Source organism: Hyperolius riggenbachi, chromosome 3, assembly GCF_040937935.1.
Source record: "Hyperolius riggenbachi isolate aHypRig1 chromosome 3, aHypRig1.pri, whole genome shotgun sequence".
Lineage (NCBI taxonomy): Eukaryota > Metazoa > Chordata > Amphibia > Anura > Hyperoliidae > Hyperolius > Hyperolius riggenbachi.
Genome location: NC_090648.1, coordinates 467223706 through 467244617, shown reverse-complemented (window position 1 = coordinate 467244617; position 20912 = coordinate 467223706). Strand labels below are relative to the sequence as shown.

The following is a 20912-nucleotide window of genomic DNA, read 5'->3' as shown; positions in this document are numbered from 1 at the left end:
CTTTGCAAAGGCCTTCGACACTGTTCCCCACAAAAGTCTGGTGCAAAAGTTGAAGATGCAAGGACTGGGGAAGAGTCTGTGTGCATGGATAGGGAACTGGCTGATGGACAGAAAACAAAGAGTTGTGGTCAATGGATCGTACTCAAAATGGGAGACTGTTAGCAGTGGGGTCCCACAGGGGTCTGTATGGGGTCCAGTGCTCTTTAATTTATTTATTAATGACCTAGTAGATGCAGTAGAAAGCAATGTTGCTATTTTTGCAGATGATACAAAATTGTGCAGAATCATCAACTCTCGCGATTGTGATTTGCGCTTTGTAGTGGATTCCAGGCTTTAGGGAGACTTGCCCAAGGTCTCCAACTGAATAAGTGCTGGCTTACTGAACAGGCAGAGCCGAGATTTGAACCCTGGTCTCCTGTGTCAGAGGCAGAGCCCTTAACCAGTACACTGTCCAGCATCCAAAAACATAAAAATAGTAATAATATACTAGTACATTTATTACGCTTGGGATCTTACTGTATTCCTAACTATGTAAACATACTAATGCTAATTAGAGGTGTCTGTTAGCAGTGCACAAATCACTGGGCTTGGCTGCATGTTATGGCATATTGTATAAATGGTTTACTCCACTATTGCATTACACTTGCCTGTCAAGGTAAATTGATAACCAGCGTGCTTGGCTTGGTGCCCTGGCACCTGTACAGCAGCTTATGCCCCAGGCCAGTGATTGTCAACATAATTACATTATGTAACTCTTTCTGAAAGATGGTGTTTACCTTCTAATGAGGGTACATATGCACCCTAACAATAGTCCTGACGCCTAACAGAAGCAGGACACTACAAGCAGGCCTGGATCTCTATCTAGTAATCTTCAGCCCGGCTATATATATATATATCAGCAGAGCCGCATCATCCACAAGGCAAACCTAGGCAGTTGTCTAGGGCCTGGAGAGAGTCTAGGGGCCCTGTGGGCGCTAGCCTTCACCAAAACTTAGTAAAAGAAAGCCAGGTGATCATCAGTGTTGGGCAGGGGCGTTCCTAGGGTCCTTGGAGATCGGGGGCACCTGGGGGCACTAGGCGAGGGGAACATGCGGCGCGCGCAGCGCGCTGCGGCAAAAATGGGCGTGGCCATACAGTGGGTGGGCGTGGCCATGGGTGGGGCCAAATTTACATGAACTTAGCAGCGGTGTTAGCTACAGATAACGGGCCTGCCCATCAAAATATTGGATGGAGCCCCATGTCCTTTATTTAGATAATTTACAATCAGTATAGGCATAGATCAAAGATGTATACGCACATACAATTTTGATTGGTCAACCACTGACCAATTTTACCACCCCCGTGCAGTAAGGGGGCCAACAGACAATGAATTTGATGAATAGAGCTAAAATTGGCTAATCAAAATTGTATGTGTGTACCAGGCTTTACAGCTAATACTGTACATACTGAAAGTAGCAGGGATCAGCGCACACTGCAGCTAGTTTACTATCAGTACAGGCACAGAGTAACAGCTTATACTGTACATACTGGAGGCAGCAGAGATCAGCACACACTGCAGCTAGTTTACTATCAGTACAGGCACAGAGTAACAGCTTATACTGTACATACTGGAGGTAGCAGAGATCAGCACACACTGCAGCTAGATTACGATCCGTACAGGCACAGAGTAACAGCTTATACTGTACATACTGGAGGCAGCAGAGATCAGTACACACTGCAGCTGGTTTACTATCAGTACAGGCACAGAGTAACAACTTATACTGTACATACTGGAGGCATCAGAGATCAGCACACATTGCAGCTAGATTACTATCAGTACAGGCACAGAGTAACAGCTTATACTGTACATACTGGAGGCAGCAGAGGTGAGTACACACTGCAGCTAGTTAACTATCAGTACAGGCACAGAGTAACAGCTTATACTGTACATACAGAAGGTAGCAGAGATCAGACACACACAGAGGACAGGGCACAGACACACGCACGCACACAGGATGGGGGGGGGGGCACACACACACTAGGGCACAGAGAGAGAACAAACACAGGATGGGACACAGAGGCTTACACACACAGGCACAGATAGAGGGACACAACACATACCCACAGTTTCCATACTACCCCAATTTACACACACACACACACACACACACACACAATATATCACTCTTCTCTGCCCCCACTCACACTGTTCACAGCACAGCATACACCAGAGGGAGGGGGGAGAAAGGGGGACACGGGGGGGGGGGGGGGAAAGGGGGACACGGGGGGGGGGGGGAGAGAGAGAGAGAGAGAGAGAGAGGAGAACACCGGACACTGTTCACAGTAGAGATGGGAAGTTCGGATCTTTTCAATGATCCGGATGATTCGAATCGGATCATTGAAGAGATCCGGATCTTTGATCCGAATCTCGGATCATTTTACTACCGGAAGCATTCGGGGGTGAAATGAACAGCAGGACAGGTCTGTGGACAGGAGAAGGGGAGGGAGTGGACACATAGAGAAGGGGAGAAGATGGACAGAGGGCAGGGAGTGGACGGAGGAGGAACGAGCAGAGAGCAGAAATGTTTGCACGTAATACCCACATGCTGAAGTCATATGCTTTACATATATTTCACCTATATGTTCATCTGTACACTTTGAAAGAAAAGGTCGCACAGTGAAAGAAAGCATTTCCAGAAGATAAGTGCAGCTGTTTAGTGCCGAGTGCAGGAGGATTATATTGCCTTTCAATCACACTGTCTGCAAAGTTACTGAGCTGTGCTGAGCCAAAAGCTTCCCATGTGATCACTGTGCAGCACTACGGAACAGCCAGCCTATAATGGGCAGCACATTACAGCCAGTATGTGTGCTCTACACATATCTGGCAGTGGCACCCATGTCCCCTCTCTCTCATCTACCTGTCTCCCTGCAAGGCTGCCTCCCATCCAACAGAGCGATCCCTGCTTCCAGGACCCCGCTGCCCGCTGAGAGGGGGCGTGTCGCTCCTGGCCCCGCCCCTTTTGCGATCCGAATCGTTCATTTTGATGATTCGGATGATCGACTCATAAAATAGATTCGGATCAAAGATCCGAATCGTTCATGATCCGGACAACACTAGTTCACAGCACAGCATACACCAGAGGGAGGGGGGAGAAAGGGGGACCCGGGGGAGGGAGAGAGAAAGAGAGGGGAGAACATCAGAAGGAAAGCAAGATGGACTGAAAGCCAAAGGGAGTGCACTACCTCCTCCTTCTCCATGCAGTCTTCAAGACGCTGCTTACTAGCTGCCGCTGCATCCTCCTGGCTGGCTCTGGCTGTAGTCTGTGTTCTCCCCCCTGTTCTCCCCCTCTTCAGTCTGCAGCTCTTGCTCCATCCTTGCTGGGCTCCTTGCAGAACAGGCACAACCACCGGCCAGTCAGTCAGCGCTCCTGGGCACAATGTAGCTGCAGAGATGCATCCTCCCCACCTCCACACAGACTGCTCCATCGATCCATAACGTGCCATGGTGCCCGCAGCCCTCCTCTAAGTGAATTAGTGTTGGCTGCACACTCCTGCTCCCCATCAGCTCCAGCAATACCTAACCGCGCTGTATTCAAAAGTTGCTGAGAGGCGGAGTGACAGGGAGAGGGGGCAGAGCGGAATGGCGCTATACTGGCCACTCGGGAGGCAGGGAGCCAGACTGAGGGAGGTCGCCATATTGAGCTGGAGAAGTGGCAATGGCACCTGCAGTGTGAGGTGGGCTGTGGCTGGATGGCAAGACGAGCTGGCGGCATGCAGGGGTCAGCGGGTGCCGGAATTCCGTCTCCACTCTCCACTACACACTCTCCACCCATAGTGGTCCTCTTATGCAAAGTACGGGACCATTGCAAAATTAGGTTTCAATTGCTTTACAAAAGCAATTTTGTATCGATTCTACTACCAAGAACCACAAAAAAAAAAAAAAAAGAAAAAAAAAAAAAGGAACTTGCGTATCACAAATGTAACAAGTTGCAAACAGAAAAAAATGTGACACAAGATGCTACCAAAAGAGTTGCAGACTGCTCAGCAATGCTATCTGTTTGAAAAAGAGAAGGCAGGCTTCACACTTGTCTGTTTTGTGCGCTTTTTTTTGCAAAGGAAAACTAAAGGTGGCCATACAATTGTTAGATTAGCAGCAGATAGATCATCAGATAGATTTCTGATCTATCTGATGTGTTTAGGAGCATTTTTTACTAGGAACAGATTTCCAATAGATTTCAGTTTGAAATCTATTGAAAATCAATCTGATGGCATTTTTTTGCCATCAAATTTCCATTAGGTCCCATGCAAATTGATAAGCAATCTCAACAGGTTGACCTAGATTTTCCAGCCTGCCAGATTGATTGAAATCGATCGAAATCGGCTGCAAATCGATCGATTGGTCAATCAATTTGCAATCGATCGATCGATTTTGATCGGTTGATTGGCCAAAAATCGGCTGAGTGTATGGGCCCCTTAACTGAGAAGCAATGTTGATTGATGGGCTAGTTTACATTTGAATGATTACTTACATACCATTATTTGGGTTGAAAAAAGACGTATGCCCGTCGAGTTCAACCAGAAAATATAGTACAACACCAACCTGCTCCCTCACATATCCCTGTTGATCCAGAGGAAGGCGAAAAAACCCTTACAAGGCATAGTCCAATTAGCCCCAAAAGGGAAAAAAATCCTTTCCGACTCCAGATGTCAATCAGATAAAATCCTTGGACATTACTTAGTAGTTATAGCCATAGATGTCTTTCAACACAAGGAAAGCATCTACCATATTTTCCGAAATATAAGACACACTTTTTCTCCCCCAAAACTTGGGGGGGAGGGGGGGTGGAAGTGGGTACGTCTTATATTGCAAAGGTACGGAAAATATTATGCAGAGTGCGCAGGGAAGTTTCGGGAGCAGGTACAGTATTAAACAGAAAATGTACTGTAGTGTGGTTTAGTTTAGTTAAGTGCAGTGTAGTTTAGTTAACCCGCAACACATACTCACTACCAGTTCAGGGAATCTCCTACCTCTATCTGGCCAGCAGGTACCAGTCAGCCAATCAGGTGCATGGTCATACACCCTTTGCCTGCCATACCGATCTAGCAGGATCTGCATAAATTAGCTTTCAGGTGGGAGGCTTGGTTGGATGTAACCACTCACCTGTCAACCGCATCGTGGAAGCTGCAAAACAGAAATTTAAAATCACAAACACTGGTTCGCACGACAGCCGGAGGCTGGGGCCCCGGCTGTCGGTATGGCAGGCAAAGGGTGTATGACCGTACACCTGATTGGCTGACTGGCGCCTGCTGGCCAGATAGAGGTAGGAGATTCCCTGAACTGGTAGTGAGCAGTCGTGTGTGTTGCATTCAGTTTAGAGGTGATGGGGGTGAAGTCCCTGGAGGTGAGAGAGCCAGGGCTCGCTCACATTTCCCTCTGGGTATCGCATGGTGGTGTGGGGGCCCCAGCAAGTGAGAGAGGCTGGGCCCCCCGGCTGTCGTGCGAACCAGTGTTTGTGTAGTTTAGCTAACCCCCTTGCCGTTCCTATTGTGTCGGCAAGGGGGCGGCGCAGCACTTAAAATTTTTTATTTTTTTTTAAATCATGTAGCGAGCCCAGGGCTCGCTACATGATAGCCACTGACAAGCAGCATACCCCTACCTAACCCGATCGCCGCCGGCGCGCTCTGATAGCAGGAAATCCCGTTCAGAATGGGATTTCCTACTGGGCTTCCTCCGTCGCCATGGCGACGGGGCGGGATGACGTCACCGACGTCATGGACGTCGAGAAGTCAGAGGGAATCCCGATCCACTTCTCAGCGCTGCCTGGCACTGATTGGCCAGGCTGCGCAAGGGGCCTGGAGGGGGGGGAGGGCGGTGCGGCGCGGCAGGCGGCGGTGAGCGGCGGCAATCGAAATATGCACGCAGCTAGCAAAGTGCTAGCTGCGTGCATTAAAAAAAGTTATTCAAATCGGCCCAGCGGGGCCTGAGAAATCCTCCTGCGCAGGTTACCCCGAGCTGAGCTCGGGATAACCGGCAAGGAGGTTAAGTGTAGTGCAGTGTAGTGTAGTGTATTTCTGTGTAGCTTAGTTGGTGGGGGCAGCAGGGATAAGTGTAGTGCAGTGTGTAGTATAACTGGTAGGGGCAACAGGGATTAGTGTAGTGTAGCTGGCCAGTGTAGTGTACATAGAGTAGCTTAGATACAGTTTTGGGGGGTTAAAAGGTTCATAAGGCACCCCTGCAGTATAGATGCACCTAGGTTTAAGTTGTTTTTTTTCCCCGATTTTTGCTCTCTAAACCTAGGTGCATCTTATATGCCGGAGCGTCTTATATTCCGAAAAATACGGTAAGCCCCCTTTAAATGCAGATATAGGGCTCGATTCACAAAGCGGTGCTAACCCAGTTAGAGACTTTAGGTGTGATAACCATTTTTATCATGCCTAAACTCAGTTTAGGCATGATAAGTTTAGGCATGCTAAGTTTAGATAAGTTTAGATCGCATGCAAAGTCCCGCATGCAAAGCAGCGCCATTAAACTCTATGCAAAGTGCACCAGACTTTGCTAGCGCAAAACTTTTGATCAGCTGTGCACTGCGGTGCTAACCCAGTTGGTGCTTAAACTTATCACGCCTAAAAACTTATCACACCTAAACTTATCACACCTAAACTTATCATGCCTAAACAGAGTTTAGGCATGATAAAGGGCTTTTCACCAGGGTGCTAACTGTTAGCACCGCTTTGTGAATCAGGCCCATAGAATTTGCCATAACTACTCCCTGTGGAAATGCATTCCACATCTTAATCACTCTTACTGTAAAGAACCCTTTCTTAAATAAATGGCTAAGACATTTTCCTCCATGCGCAGTTCATGTCCCCTAGTCCTTTGTAAAAGTGTTTTTCCCATGCAGAAGCAAAACTAACAAAAGCATTTTCTCTATCAATTATGTTAGCTTCTGTGTAAAAAAACACACACACCGTTCCCAAAGAGTGAGAGCTATGTATATATGTAGTTCTAATTGGCAGAATGACACTTACTGTGGAGATAATAGATAGCGCATGTTCTTGTTGAGGCCTTCCAGAATTTTCATGTCTGCATCATTCAGCTGGAAGTCAAATACCTGAAAGGAAGCGTAATACATATTTAAAGTGAACCCGAGGAGAACATAAACTGATGAGATAAACAATTATATTTATGCTCCTTCTCCTAAAAATTACTTTAACTATCTCAGGACCGGCCGCCTAACCCCCCTTAAGGACCAGGCATTTTGCGGTGGGGTGGGGCGCGTTTGGGGGGGGTCAGCAGGCAGCCGGATCCCCTCTGTGGCTGGCTGGGCAGTGTCCCCCATGGTGGCAGGTGTCCCCCCTTTCGCCAGCAGACATCACTCACCTTCCAGGCTCCAGCGATGAGCCGCAGTAGCCCCCTCTTCTCCGGCCGGCATCTCCGCTCCTAATGCCGCTCAGTTCCGGGTCGCGGTTTGATGACGTCATCAAGCCGCGACCCGGAACTAAGCACCATTTGGAGCAGAGATGCCGGCCAGAGCAGAGGGGGGGCGCCGATTGTCGCTGGAACGGCAGGTGAGTGGATCCTCTTCTTCCCCCCCCTGCCGCCACCGCCGCCACTGTCAAAGTGATCACTTCGATCCGTGATCACATGATCAGCAGCCATACGCGATGGCTGCTGATCACTAAGGGGAGATGTCAGCTGTCATATGACAGATTAATCTCCCCCTCCGGGTGCGCACGATCGCGTCGGGAGCGTAAATGGTGTGCCGGCGTAGATTCTACGCCGCATCAGGCTAGAACAGCCACAAGCGCGGCATAGCATCTAATGCAGGCGGTCCGGAAAAGGTTAAAGAGACACTGAAGCGGAAATTTTTTTTTTATGATATAATGATTTGTATGTGTAGTACAGCTAAGAAATAAAACATTAGGAGCAGAGACATAAGTCTAATATTGTTTTTCAGTACAGGAAGAGTTAAGAAACTCCAGTTATCTATGCAAAAGAGCCATTAAGCTCCACAACTTTTAAAGTCGTAGAGAGTTCTGTCTTCTGAAGCTTATTATCTCAACTGCCAGGGATTGTATTGTTTTTTCTTCTGCAGAGGACAGATCAAAAGTTCACTGGCCTGCTCTGTAAAATCATTTAGAATGCTGAGTAGTGTGTAAAATGCAAATATTAGAGAATGATGCAATGTTATAAAAAACACTATATAACTGAAAATAAAAATATGAGAGTATTTTCTTTGCTTATAATATACTAGTAACTATCCGTACTACACAACCAATTCATTATATCATCATTTTTTTTCCACTTCAGTGTCTCTTTAAGTATCCCTGGGTTTTATTTTATATATAAACATTTACAAAGTAGGTTGAATATTTACTGTCTGTAATCAGTGGCAGCCTATTAAAGTGAATGGGAACTGCTGCTTTAAAAAAGAAACAGATACTTACCTAGGGAGAGGGAAGGCCCTCGGTGCAGCGACGTCCCCGGTAGCAGTTTTTGACTAAATTGGTCAAATACTGCTCCTTCCGCCAGTCGAAGGTGACTTCTAAAAGTCTTCAGGAACCTGAGTGCTCCAGAAGACGGCGGCCCCATACTGCGCACGCGCGATCGCCCTCTCTCGCGGCACTCTCAGTATGAAGCTGTCTGTCTTCGGGAGTACTCGGCTTCAGAAGACTTATAAAGTCCTCCGCAGCCGGCAATTTAAACGGGGAAGCCAGCGCTGCACCGTGGGCACCGAGAGAGGAGAGGTAAGGCTCATTAGGACCCAGAGCCTTCCCTCACCTTAGGTAAGTATCAGTTTTTTTTATTTTTACAGCGGTTCCCATTGGCTTTAAGTGTCCCAGAGTTAGAAAAAGGTCAATAGTTCATGTATTTTATCTTTCCCTGCCTTCAACAGTTGTATTCTGCCAGGGAAACTTTTATGGCTGTAATTTGCTTATTAGTGATGTTTACTATATTCCCAACAAGGTACCGATAAGACAGAAGCTGTTACTTCCAGGGATGGGCTCACAAGTAATCACGAGTCCCTAAGGACTCGAATTCGTGATTAAAGTGAACCAGAGATGAAGCACCCTCATGTATTTTACCATATAGATCAGTGGGAACATTAGAGAAAACACCTAACATGCTTTCTGTTTCATTCTGCACTGCACAGCTTGTTTCTTATCAGACCTGATAAAATCCCAGACTGAGCAATTAGTCTGGCTTTGCTATAATGACTCAGCTATAATGATTCCTGAGCAGAGCCAGCAGGGGGCAGGCTTGGACTTGAAAAGACATGAGAGAACACAGACTGAGCTATAAATATTCCTGAGCAAAGCCAGACTGAATGCTCAGTCGGGGATTTTATCAGGGCTGATTAGAAGCAGGCTGTGCAGTGCAGAATGAAACAGAAAGCATGGTAGGTGTTTTCTCTAATGTTCCCTCTGATATATATGGTAAAATACATGAGGGTGCTTCGTCTCTGGTTCCCTTTAAAATGAGGCTTAATTGCCTCAGATGTGCGGCTGGATGATAAGGGGTTATTTATCTAGAAGTCCGCCATCCTGCCTGTACTCCAAATAGCTTGCACGCGTCCTTTTGAATGCATTGCAAGCCTCACTATGCGCACTTCCTCCCTCCGGCTTGCAGGAGGAAGTGCGTGTAGTGAGGCTTGCAACACATCCAACAGGACGCATGCAAGTTGTTTGGAGCGCAGGCAGCACAGCGGACTTATGAGTAAATAACCCCTTATCATCCAGCCGCACAGCTGAGGCAATTAAGACTCGAATTTGAGTCCTTATGGACACGTGAGTTCATCCCTGGTTACTTACATGCCTAGAAATGAACTCTTTCAGGCAGCAAAATAAAACAAGTAAAACAGCCTGGTTATTAGTATGTTTTGCACTGTACATACACATGTTTATCTCATGCCACATGTCGCCTTGGGTAAACTTTAAGTTCTCGCCAAGCTGCCAATGGGAGTGCCAGACTTGGCTACAGCTCCTGGTTCACATTTGTATTTCTACCCCACCAGCTCCTTATTGACTTTCAGTGCCTTGTTACTTTAAGGGCTGGTTTTCACTAAGAAACGTGATCCCAGTTGCAATTGTGTTTTATTGCGATTGTGAGAAATTAAACGGTGGGAAAAATATTTAAAATCAGTAAATTACAGGTGAGTATTTTGTGAAGCATAGATGGCGAGCAGTCTAGTGAGAATGGACACAGTCTGTTCTCATAGGCTAGAATGGATTCCATTGGTCTCGGTTACCGTCTGCTTTATCCAAATGATCTGGAAAAATGAACAAAACTTGTATTCTGCTTGCCAGAACGGAACGAACAGATCCAGGCCCAGATTTACATCACAGGAGCCAATAGGCACAGATGACCTGGCACCCAAGACTTCCCCCTCCATGAACCTATAAACACCCGCTGAACAACACTGCAGGTGTGCTGGCTGTCCCAGCTATCACTTCTCCCTTACCTGTCATAGGTAGCTACAGTTATCCTCAAGTATTAGGTACGAAAAAGGAGCTCCAACCACTGACAGTCATAGCACCAGGGAGTCAACCAGCATACACCCGGATCCCATAGGGATGCACAGTCAGAAGCAAAGAGTAGAAAAAGCTTGGTCTCCACTAGTGTTGGGCGAACAGTGTTCGCCACTGTTCGGGTTCTGCAGAACATCACCCTGTTCGGGTGATGTTCGAGTTCGGCCGAACACCTGACGGTGCTCGGCCAAACCGTTCGGCCATATGGCCGAACTAAGAGCGCATGGCCGAACGTTCCCCGAACGTTCGGCTAGCGCTGTGATTGGCCGAACGTGTCACGTGGTTCGGACCCGAACGCGCTCTGATTGGCCGAACGGTCACGTGGTTCGGGTAAATAAATACCCGAACCACGTCATATCTCCGCCATTTGTCTGTGGGTTTAGCTTTGGGTAGGCAGGCAGGGTAGTTCGCGCTCCAGCCACGCTAGCCAGGGTCCCCCCTGTCATTGTGTCACTGCTGGGAACAGTAGTACACCGCTTGCTCAGCCACACTATATAGCATTCTGTTTACTACCACTCTGTGTACCTCGCTCAGCCACACTATATAGCATTCTGTTTACTGCCACTCTGTGTCTGCTGGGAATAGTAGTACACCGCTTGCTCAGCCACACTATATAGCATTCTGTTTACTGCCACTCTGTGTACCTCGCTCAGCCACACTATATAGCATTCTGTTTACTGCCACTCTGTGTCTGCTGGGAATAGTGGTACACCGCTCGCTCAGCCACACTATATAGCATTCTGTTCACTGTTCTGTGTCTGCTTGGAATAGTGGTACACCGCTCGCTCAGCCACACTATATAGCATTCTGTTTACTGTTCTGTGTCTGCTGGGAATAGTGGTACACCGCTCGCTCAGCCACACTATATAGCATTCTGTTTACTGTTCTGTGTCTGCTGGGAATAGTGGTACACCGCTCGCTCAGCCACACTATATAGCATTCTGTGCACTGTTCTGTGTCTGCTGGGAATAGTGGTACACCGCTCGCTCAGCCACACTATATAGCATTCTGTTCACTGTTCTGTGTCTGCTGGGAATAGTGGTACACCGCTCGCTCAGCCACACTATATAGCATTCTGTTTACTGTTCTGTGTCTGCTGGGAATAGTGGTACACCGCTCGCTCATCCACACTATATAGCATTCTGTTCACTGTTCTGTGTCTGCTGGGAATAGTGGTACACCGCCCGCTCAGCCACACTATATAGCATTCTGTTCACTGTTCTGTGTCTGCTGGGAATAGTGGTACACCGCTCGCTCAGCCACACTATATAGCATTCTGTTCACTGTTCTGTGTCTGCTGGGAACAGTAGTACACCGCTCGCTCAGCCAGAGTATATAGCATTGTGTTTACTGCCACTCTGTGTACACCGCTCAGCCAGACTATATACCATTGTTTACTGACACTCTGTGTACACCGCTCAGCCAGACTATATACCATTGTTTACTGACACTCTGTGTACACCGCTCAGCCAGACTATATACCATTGTTTACTGCCACTCTGATTCTGCTGGGAACAGTAGTACACCGCTCGCTCAGCCAGACTATATAGCATTGTGTTTACTGCCACTCTGTGTACACCGCTCAGCCAGACTATATACCATTGTTTACTGACACTCTGTGTACACCGCTCAGCCAGACTATATACCATTGTTTACTGAAACTCTGTGTACACCGCTCAGCCAGACTATATACCATTGTTTACTGCCACTCTGATTCTGCTGGGAACAGTAGTACACCGCTCGCTCAGCCAGACTATATACCATTGTTTACTGACACTATATAGCAGACTATATAGCATTGTGTGTACACCGCTCAGCCAGACTATATACCATTGTTTACTGACACTCTGTGTACACCGCTCAGCCAGACTATATACCATTGTTTACTGCCACTCTGATTCTGCTGGGAACAGTAGTACACCGCTCGCTCAGCCAGACTATATACCATTGTTTACTGACACTCTGTGTACACTGCTCAGCCAGACTATATACCATTGTTTACTGCCACTCTGATTCTGCTGGGAACAGTAGTACACCGCTCGCTCAGCCAGACTATATACCATTGTTTACTGACACTATATAGCAGACTATATAGCATTGTGTGTACACCGCTCAGCCAGACTATATACCATTGTTTACTGACACTCTGTGTACACCGCTCAGCCAGACTATATACCATTGTTTACTGCCACTCTGATTCTGCTGGGAACAGTAGTACACCGCTCGCTCAGCCAGACTATATACCATTGTTTACTGACACTCTGTGTACACCGCTCAGCCAGACTATATACCATTGTTTACTGCCACTCTGATTCTGCTGGGAACAGTAGTACACCGCTCGCTCAGCCAGACTATATAGCATTGTGTTTACTGCCACTCTGTGTACACCGCTCAGCCACACTATATAGCATTGCGTACTCTGCCAGTCAGTGTGTATATTGCTGGGATCAGTAATACTCCACTCACCGTCAACCACTATATGAGCTCAACATGAGTTCCCCAGAGACCTCCGCTGTGAGCAGCACTCCCAACAACAGCAACAGCCAACGCCCCACGCAAGCTATAACATCCACCCCAGCAGCCAGTGGTCAGCAGCAGCCCTCCCCGGAGGAGAACGTTGTGTCCATCAGTCCGTCGCCAGAGCGATTAATGAGGGCTGCCATTGAGGAGATGATGGGGCCTGATGTGGAGGAGGAGGTCTGGCTCAGGCCAGCATCCCAAGTTAATGTTGAGGACGATGAGGGGTCTGTGTCTGGGGATGTTGGGGTGGCAGAGGTGGTGGGTGGGTCAGACTCAGGAGAAGAGTTGTATGATGAGGATGATGATCGGGACCATCTGTATGTGCCTCAGAGTCCGACCCCGGAAAACATGTTGTATCGTGTGTTTAGGTACTAAAATCTGCGTTCCCTCCCAGTAGTGTTGGGCGAACAGTGTTTGCCACTGTTCGGGTTCTGCAGAACATCACCCTGTTCGGGGTGACTATATAGCAGACTATATAGCATTGTGTTTAATGCCACTCTGTGTACACGGCTCAGCCACACTATATAGCATTGTGTTTACTTCCACTCTGTGTCTGCTGGGAACAGTAGTACACCGCTCACCCGCCACTGTATAGCATTGTGCTCTGTGTCACTGCTGACAATAGTGGTACACCGCTCACCCACCACTGTATAGCATTTCTGTACTGCCACTGTACTGCTGCCAGTCAGCGTGTACTTTAAGGATAAGTGAAATGAGGAAGAAATCCGTTGAAAGAGGGAGGGGCAAGGGAAGAGGTGTTTCCCCTGACGGTTCACGTACAGGCCACAGGGGAGCACCCAAGAAAACCCACTCAATACTGCCCATGTTGTCCAGGACAACAACCCTCACAGATCCAAAAGAACAGGACCAGATAATTACTTGGATGACCTCTCAAGCGTCCAGCAGTGGGTTAAGCAGCACCAGCACATCACGCACGAGGTCCGAGTCCTCAGCCAGTTAAAGTCTGGGCTTTCTTTGAAGACTGCACTGAGGATGTTACCATGGCGATTTGCAAGGTGTGCAAGACCCGCCTGAGCAGGGGGAAAAGTATTAACAACCTCTCCACCACCAGCATGAGCCGCCACATTCTATCCAAACATCCCACTCTGTGGGCAAACGCGGCAGGACAGGGTACCACCAGCAACACTGCCTCCCTTGGGTTCACCAGACTCACCACCAGACCCGCCTCAGCAGCAGCAGTAGCCCAGCCATTGCGTGGTTCACAACATTCACAAACATCAGACGATGCTGACACTGTCACTTTCCGGACTAGTGCTCTTGAGGTCTCCCAGTGTTCATCAAACACAACAACCAACAGCCCTTCGGTGTGCAGCGCTACGGTTGAGTTGTCTGTCTCTGAGATGTTTGAGCACAAGAGGAAATTGCCAGCAAATGACCCCCGGGCCGTGGCAGTAACAGCCAGCCAGCATAGCCAAGCTTCTGGCCTGCGAAATGCTGCCATATCGAGTGGTGGAGACAAACAGCTTCAAGGGCATGATGTCAGTGGCCATCCCACGTTACGTTGTTCCCAGCCGCTACCACTTTGCGCGCTCTGCAGTGCCTGAGTTGCATGAGCACGTGGTCAGCTAAATAACCCGAAGCTTGAAGAATGCCGTTGCCTGCAAGGTTCACCTCACCACTGACACCTGGACGAGTTCGTTCGGCCAGGGTCGATACATCTCCCTTACCGCGCACTGGGTGAACCTTGTGGAGCCTGGCAGCGATTCCTCACCTGCTACGGCGCGGGTGTTGCCCACGCCGCAAACAGCTGGATAACAACAGCAGCACCTACCTCTCTGACTCCTTCTCCTCCAACGCATCTCAAAGCTGTACCTCATCCGGAAATGCTAACCCAGCACCAGCAGCAGTAGGATCGTGGAAGCAGTGCAGCACAGCTGTTGGCATGCGTCAGCAAGCGTTGCTGAAGCTGATCTGCCTTGGGGATAAGCAGCACACAGGGGAGGAAATTTGGAGGGGAATAAAGGAACAGACGGATTTGTGGCTGGCACCGCTGGACCTGAAACCGGGCATGAAGCTAGACACCTGGCACGAACTGGCAATGTACGCAATAGAGGTGCTGGCTTGCCCGGCAGCCAGCGTTATGTCGGAACGCTGTTTCAGTGCTGCCGGAGGCATCATCACAGATCGGCGTATCCGCCTCTCCACAGAAAATGCAGACCGTCTGACTCAAATTAAAATGAATCAATCCTGGATTGGAAACGACTACGCAACACTCCTGGACCCCAACCAAGTAACCTGACCGATGAACATCTGGGATGGTTTAGCGTTTCCGGTCCCTGTTTATTGAACCTCTCATCTGTATTACATTTATGACTGCATGGCGGCAAAAAGCATTGCTGCTATATCCGCACGCTTTTTGTCCTCATGCAAGGCCTGGGTTGTTGTGTCTCTCAAAGCGTGGCCTTCTCCTCCTGCGCCTCCTCCTGTTCCATCACGTGTGCTGCTGCTGCTGCTGCTGCTGCTGGGTTACCGTTGCCGGTCCCTGTTTATGGAACCTCTTATCTTTATTACATTTATGACTACATGGCGGTACAAAGCATGCTATCCGCACGCTTTTTGTCCTCATGCAAGGCCTGGGTTGTTGTGTCTCACAAAGCGTGGCCTTCTCCTCCTGCGCCTCCTCCTGTTCCATCACGTGTGCTGCTGCTGCTGCTGCTGCTGCTGGGTTACCGTTGCCGCGTGGTCCCTGTTTATTGAACCTCTTATCTTTATTACATTTATGACTACATGGCGGTACAAAGCATGCTATCCGCACGCTTTTTGTCCTCATGCAAGGCCTGGGTTGTTGTGTCTCACAAAGCGTGGCCTTCTCCTCCTGCGCCTCCTCCTGTTCCATCACGTGTGCTGCTGCTGCTGCTGCTGCTGGGTTAGCGTTGCCGCGTGGTCCCTGTTTATTGAACCTCTTATCTTTATTACATTTATGACTACATGGCGGTACAAAGCATGCTATCCGCACGCTTTTTGTCCTCATGCAAGGCCTGGGTTGTTGTGTCTCACAAAGCGTGGCCTTCTCCTCCTGCGCCTCCTCCTGTTCCATCACGTGTGCTGCTGCTGGGTTAGCGTTGCCGCGTGGTCCCTGTTTATTGAACCACTTATCTTTATTACATTTATGACTGCATGGTGGTACAAAGCATGCTATCCGCACGCTTCTTGTCCTCATGCAAGGCCTGGGTTGTTGTGTCTCAAAGCGTGGCCTTCTCCTCCTGCGCCACCCTCCTCCTGTTCCATCACGTGTGCTGCTGCTGGGTTAGCATTACCGGTCCCTTTTCCTGGAACCTCTTATATGTATTACATTTATGACTGCATGCCGACAAAAAGCATGTTACCTGTGCAAAGAAAACAGACATTTCCCGCATTTAAAAGACAGTTTTCCCTTTGAAACTTTAAAATCGATTTTCTCAAAAACTATAAGCTCTTTTTGCTAAAAATTTTTTTCCTCTTGTACCCACTCCCAAGGTGCACATACCCTGTAAATTTGGGGTATGTAGCATGTAAGGAGGCTTTACAAACCACAAAAGTTCGGGTCCCCATTGACTTCCATTATGTTCGGAGTTCGGGTCGAACACCCGAACATCGCGGCCATGTTCGGCCTGTTCGGCCCGAACCCGAACATCTAGATGTTCGCCCAACACTAGTCTCCACCTGGATTTTCCAATATTAGCTTAATTTATTAGTGGTAACGTAGCCACAGAAAACACAACGTTTCGGTACACAGGCCTTTGTCAATTGCTTATTTGACAAAGGCCTGTGTGCCGAAAGTTGTGCTTTCTGTGGCTAGGTTACCACTAATAAATTAACTTATATTGCAAAATCCAGGTGGGGAACCAGCTTTTTCTACTCTTTGCTCATGTATTAGGTAGCCAGAGCTATCCTTAGTATTAAGTAGCTAGTGAAGGAAGACGTCAGTGGAATGCCGAGACCCGAGTGAGTAAACTCTCAAATACCCTCCACTCAGGACTTTGCACAGGGAAGGAGGGAGGAAGGCACTAGGGCAGGGGAAAGAACTGCCTTTCCATCATCAGGCGCTTGTAAGCACGTACTTACAGTGTCTTATGGTAAAATCTGGCTCTGAAAGGATCCATTGATCAGACTGACATGAACGGATTCTAGTGCTTGGCATAGGATCGGTTTGCATCTGTACAGATCTGTTCCGTACCTTCCGTACCGAATCTTTTTTTTCCCCTGCTTACACCTCTCTGGCTGTTCTTGGCAGATTTTCTATCTGTAGTGACGCCATTCACTCACCTGTAAGTTCTGTGTGATTCTGGCTGGAGTGAAACTCTTGGCTAGGACCACAATGCCCCTCTGAAGCAGATACCGCATGGCCACCTGGGCGGGCGTCTGGCCGAGCCTTCCTGCAATTGTGTTTAGTACGGGATCTTCCAGCAGGACAGGAGACTTGGGATCTATCCTGACAAAATAAATAGTATCCATTAGAATATACAGATCTCTTACAGGGCTCCCATGCAAAAGATGCTAGGCAGGGGCATAACTTAAATAAGCCAGGCCCCCAGAAAAATGTAGCTGCCCCCCACCCCCCATGCGCCTGTGTGGGCTAATCAAAGAATAAAAAATATGGTGCCTTCTGTGTGCTGCCCCCCAACCTCCTCCATGCTCCTGAGCTCTCCTCCTCTCTGAGGCTGGGAACACACTAGGCAGTGCGGGAAAGGTATCATTTTGCTGCATATGCATTTGTGCGTTTTTAGTGCGTTACTGTGCTTTGCGTTTTCCCCCCCGCACATGCATTTTTCTTGCATTTGTGTGCATTTTAATGCATTTGCGTTTCTCATGTATAAATGTGATTTGTATGCGTTTTGCATGCATTTTTTAAAACGGTGGTCTTGCTGCTGACACTGATCTACCACACTGAACAGTCTGGTTATTAATATGTTTTGTACTGTACATACACGTTTATCTCATCATGTCACATGTCGCCTCAGGTACACTTTAAAGTGGAACTCATCTCTGAACTTCCTCTCTGTCCTAAAAGATTACCCACAGCATGATAAACTATATGGAAAAAAAAATCTTTATTACAGTTGATAGAAATTCCAAAAAATCCATGAAGCTTTAACTTTGTCTCACTCTGCAGGGAACACTGAGAGGGTTAAGCCTCAGTGTTTACTGAATTCGGAGAGCTGCCTCTGCAGAGCTCCTGCAGTCTATTCACAGCTGCTGATAAGAACTAATAAAACATTTTGATCTGGCTAAACTAACAGAGAATACAGAGCAGTGAATTTCTTCAGCAACTACATGTGAAATAATGACTTTTCATTGTTTGTTGTGCAAGAGTTTGGGTCCATTTTAATGCAAAGTGTATGCTGCTTGGAATTGGAATCAAATGCACTTCCCATCAGTCTGGATTGGCCAAGCAAAGCTGGGCCGAGGCAGAGGCGAGAGAGGCTCCAGCCTCAGGGTGCAGTGTAGGAGGGGGCGCACAACTCACTCAGCTATCATTCCCCTATTGTGTTTGAAGCAGAGAGAAATAAGAAAAGAGGATACATGGCAGTGACTGCAAGCCAGATAACTAGAGATTAAGGTGTTGGGGGCCCCGGGGCGCCTCTTAGTCAAATAGCAATCATAGTTACATAGTTACATAGTTATTTTGGTTGAAAAAAGACATACGTCCATCGAGTTCAAACAGAGAACAAAGTACAACACCAGCCGGGTCCCTCACATATCCCTGTTGATCCAGAGGAAGGCGAAAAAACCAGGGGCGTAGCAATAGGGGGTGCAGAGTTAGCGACCGCATCGGGGCCCTTGGGCCAGAGGGGCCCTGAAGGGCCCTCCCTCAACCACAGTATTAACTCTCTATTGATCCTATGCTGGTAATAATCACTTCTATAGATGCTTTTATTAGTAGTTATCATTAACAAACTGCTCCCCATCCCCTTCTTGCACCTCTGACACTGTGGCTGTGCTTGGCAGGTTTTGGTGTGCCGTATCAAATTTTTATGTATGGAGCGCTTGGGGGGCCCCATGTAAACCTTGCATCGGGGCCCATAGCTCCTTAGCTACGCCACTGGAAAAAACCCTTACAAGGCATGGTCCAATTAGCCCCAAAAGTGAAAAAAATTCCTTCCCGACTCCAGATGGCAATCAGATAAAATCCCTGGATCAACATCATTAGGCATTACCTAGTAATTGTAGCCATGGATGTCTTTCAACGCAAGGAAAGCATCTAAGCCCCTTTGTGTGACGGCTGGGGTGGGAGGGATGGAGGGGCGCACTTTGGTGTCTCAGCCTTGGGAGCTGGAGGACCTTGTCCCGGCTCTGTGGCCAAGTTCCAAAATGTATACAATATGCATTAAATTTGTCTGCAATCATTTGCAGGCCTTACTTGCACATGCACGGTACGGAGGCGCTCAGACTTTTGGGGGCACAAAACATAATGTCAAAACATATTTGACAAGCTCTTTCGGAGGGACCTAGAGCTAGAATGGTGGGATGTTAGAATATTAACTTGTTTGCGACCGTGCCACGCCAATGGGCGTGGCCGCGGCGGCAGCCCCAGGACGGCCTGGTGCCGAACGGCGTAAAGTCCTTGGGACTTGTTTTGCAGGAGATCGCTCGCGCTGACGCTTGGTAGGCAGAGCTCCGCCTTCAGTCTCGCAGCAGTGATCGCCACTAGGAGACTGTTAGATGACAAAACCGCCGACTAATTAGCTTGTACATCGCTGCGAACTACAGCAGCACTGTACTGGGGACAGCCGTGTGACACGGCTGTTCCCCTGGGACACAGGAGAGCGATCAGCTCTAATAGGCTGAAGCCTGTGACAGTCAATCGCCGTGATTGGCTGGCTGGGGGGAGGGAGGGAGTTAGTGAAAAAATATAATAAATAAATACGTAAATTTAATAAATAATAATATTAAAAAAAATAACATAAATATTTGTAAAAAAACAAAGAACAAAAACACTGGGGGGGGGGGGATCAGACCCCACCTACAGGAAGCTCTGTTGGTGGGGAGAAAGAAAAAAAGAGGGGGGGGGGGGAAATCACTTGTGTGCTAAGTTGTGCGGCCCTGCAGCGAGGCCTTAAAGCTGCAGTGGCCAATTAAGCCAAAAATGGCCTGGTCTTCAGGGGGGGGGGGGGGGGTGTGTTTAACACTGCGGTCCTCGAGTGGTTAAGGAAGCCTCAGGACTGTTGGTAGTAGCAACATTGTAACAACATTGTAACAACATTGTAACAACATAGTTTAACTGCAGTATAGTAAAGCAAACACAAGATATCACTGTAAAATGTAAAGTGCTGCAATGGTCTCTATGCTAATGAGTTTTCCTGTATTCATTCTGTGTGTTCCTCTCTGTTCTAATTAAGCTGCATTTCCTGATGCTGGTGTATGATATATCTCTCTTGTTTTCTTCAGAAAAGAGTTCTGACTTGTTTTACTGGGTGCCTATCTGCATGTACAGAACACTCTGATCCAACATGGGCAGGGCCAGATTTACCATAAGGCACTGTAGGCATGTGCCAATAGGCGCCTGATGATAGAAAGGCGGCTCACTCTGCTCCTCGAGTGCTTCCCTCCCTCCTTCCCTATGCAGAGTCCCGAGTAAATGACAGGTTACTCAACCAGCTCTCAGCATACCACTGACGAAGGACACCTCTAGCTACATAATACTGAGATTCTTCTAGCTACCTAATACTTGGGAACACCTCTACCTACCTAATATTGAGGGTCTTTCTGGCTACCTTATACTAAAGAGCACCTGTAGCTACCTATGACAGGCAAAGGAAGTAAGGGAGAAGTGACAGCTGGGCCAGCCAGAACACTTGTAGTGTGGTTTGATGGGGGTTTATAGGTTCATGAAGGGTGAAGTCTAGGGTGCCGGGACATCTGTGCCTATAGGCTCCTGTGAT

The 20912-nt window shown here is 48.1% G+C and overlaps 1 protein-coding gene across 1 annotated transcript in view; it reads right to left on the bottom strand.

Moving 5' to 3' along the window:
- The window catches only part of LOC137561696 (estradiol 17 beta-dehydrogenase 5-like), a 55956-nt gene that overhangs the window by 9877 nt on the left and 25167 nt on the right, over positions 1–20912 (bottom strand). Inside the window, exons 7-8 of the mRNA XM_068273037.1 lie at positions 17296–17461; positions 7009–7091 (exon numbers count right to left, since the gene is read on the bottom strand). Of these exons, the coding sequence (XP_068129138.1) occupies positions 7009–7091; positions 17296–17461 (249 nt within the window). The remainder of the gene's footprint in view (positions 1–7008; positions 7092–17295; positions 17462–20912) is intronic.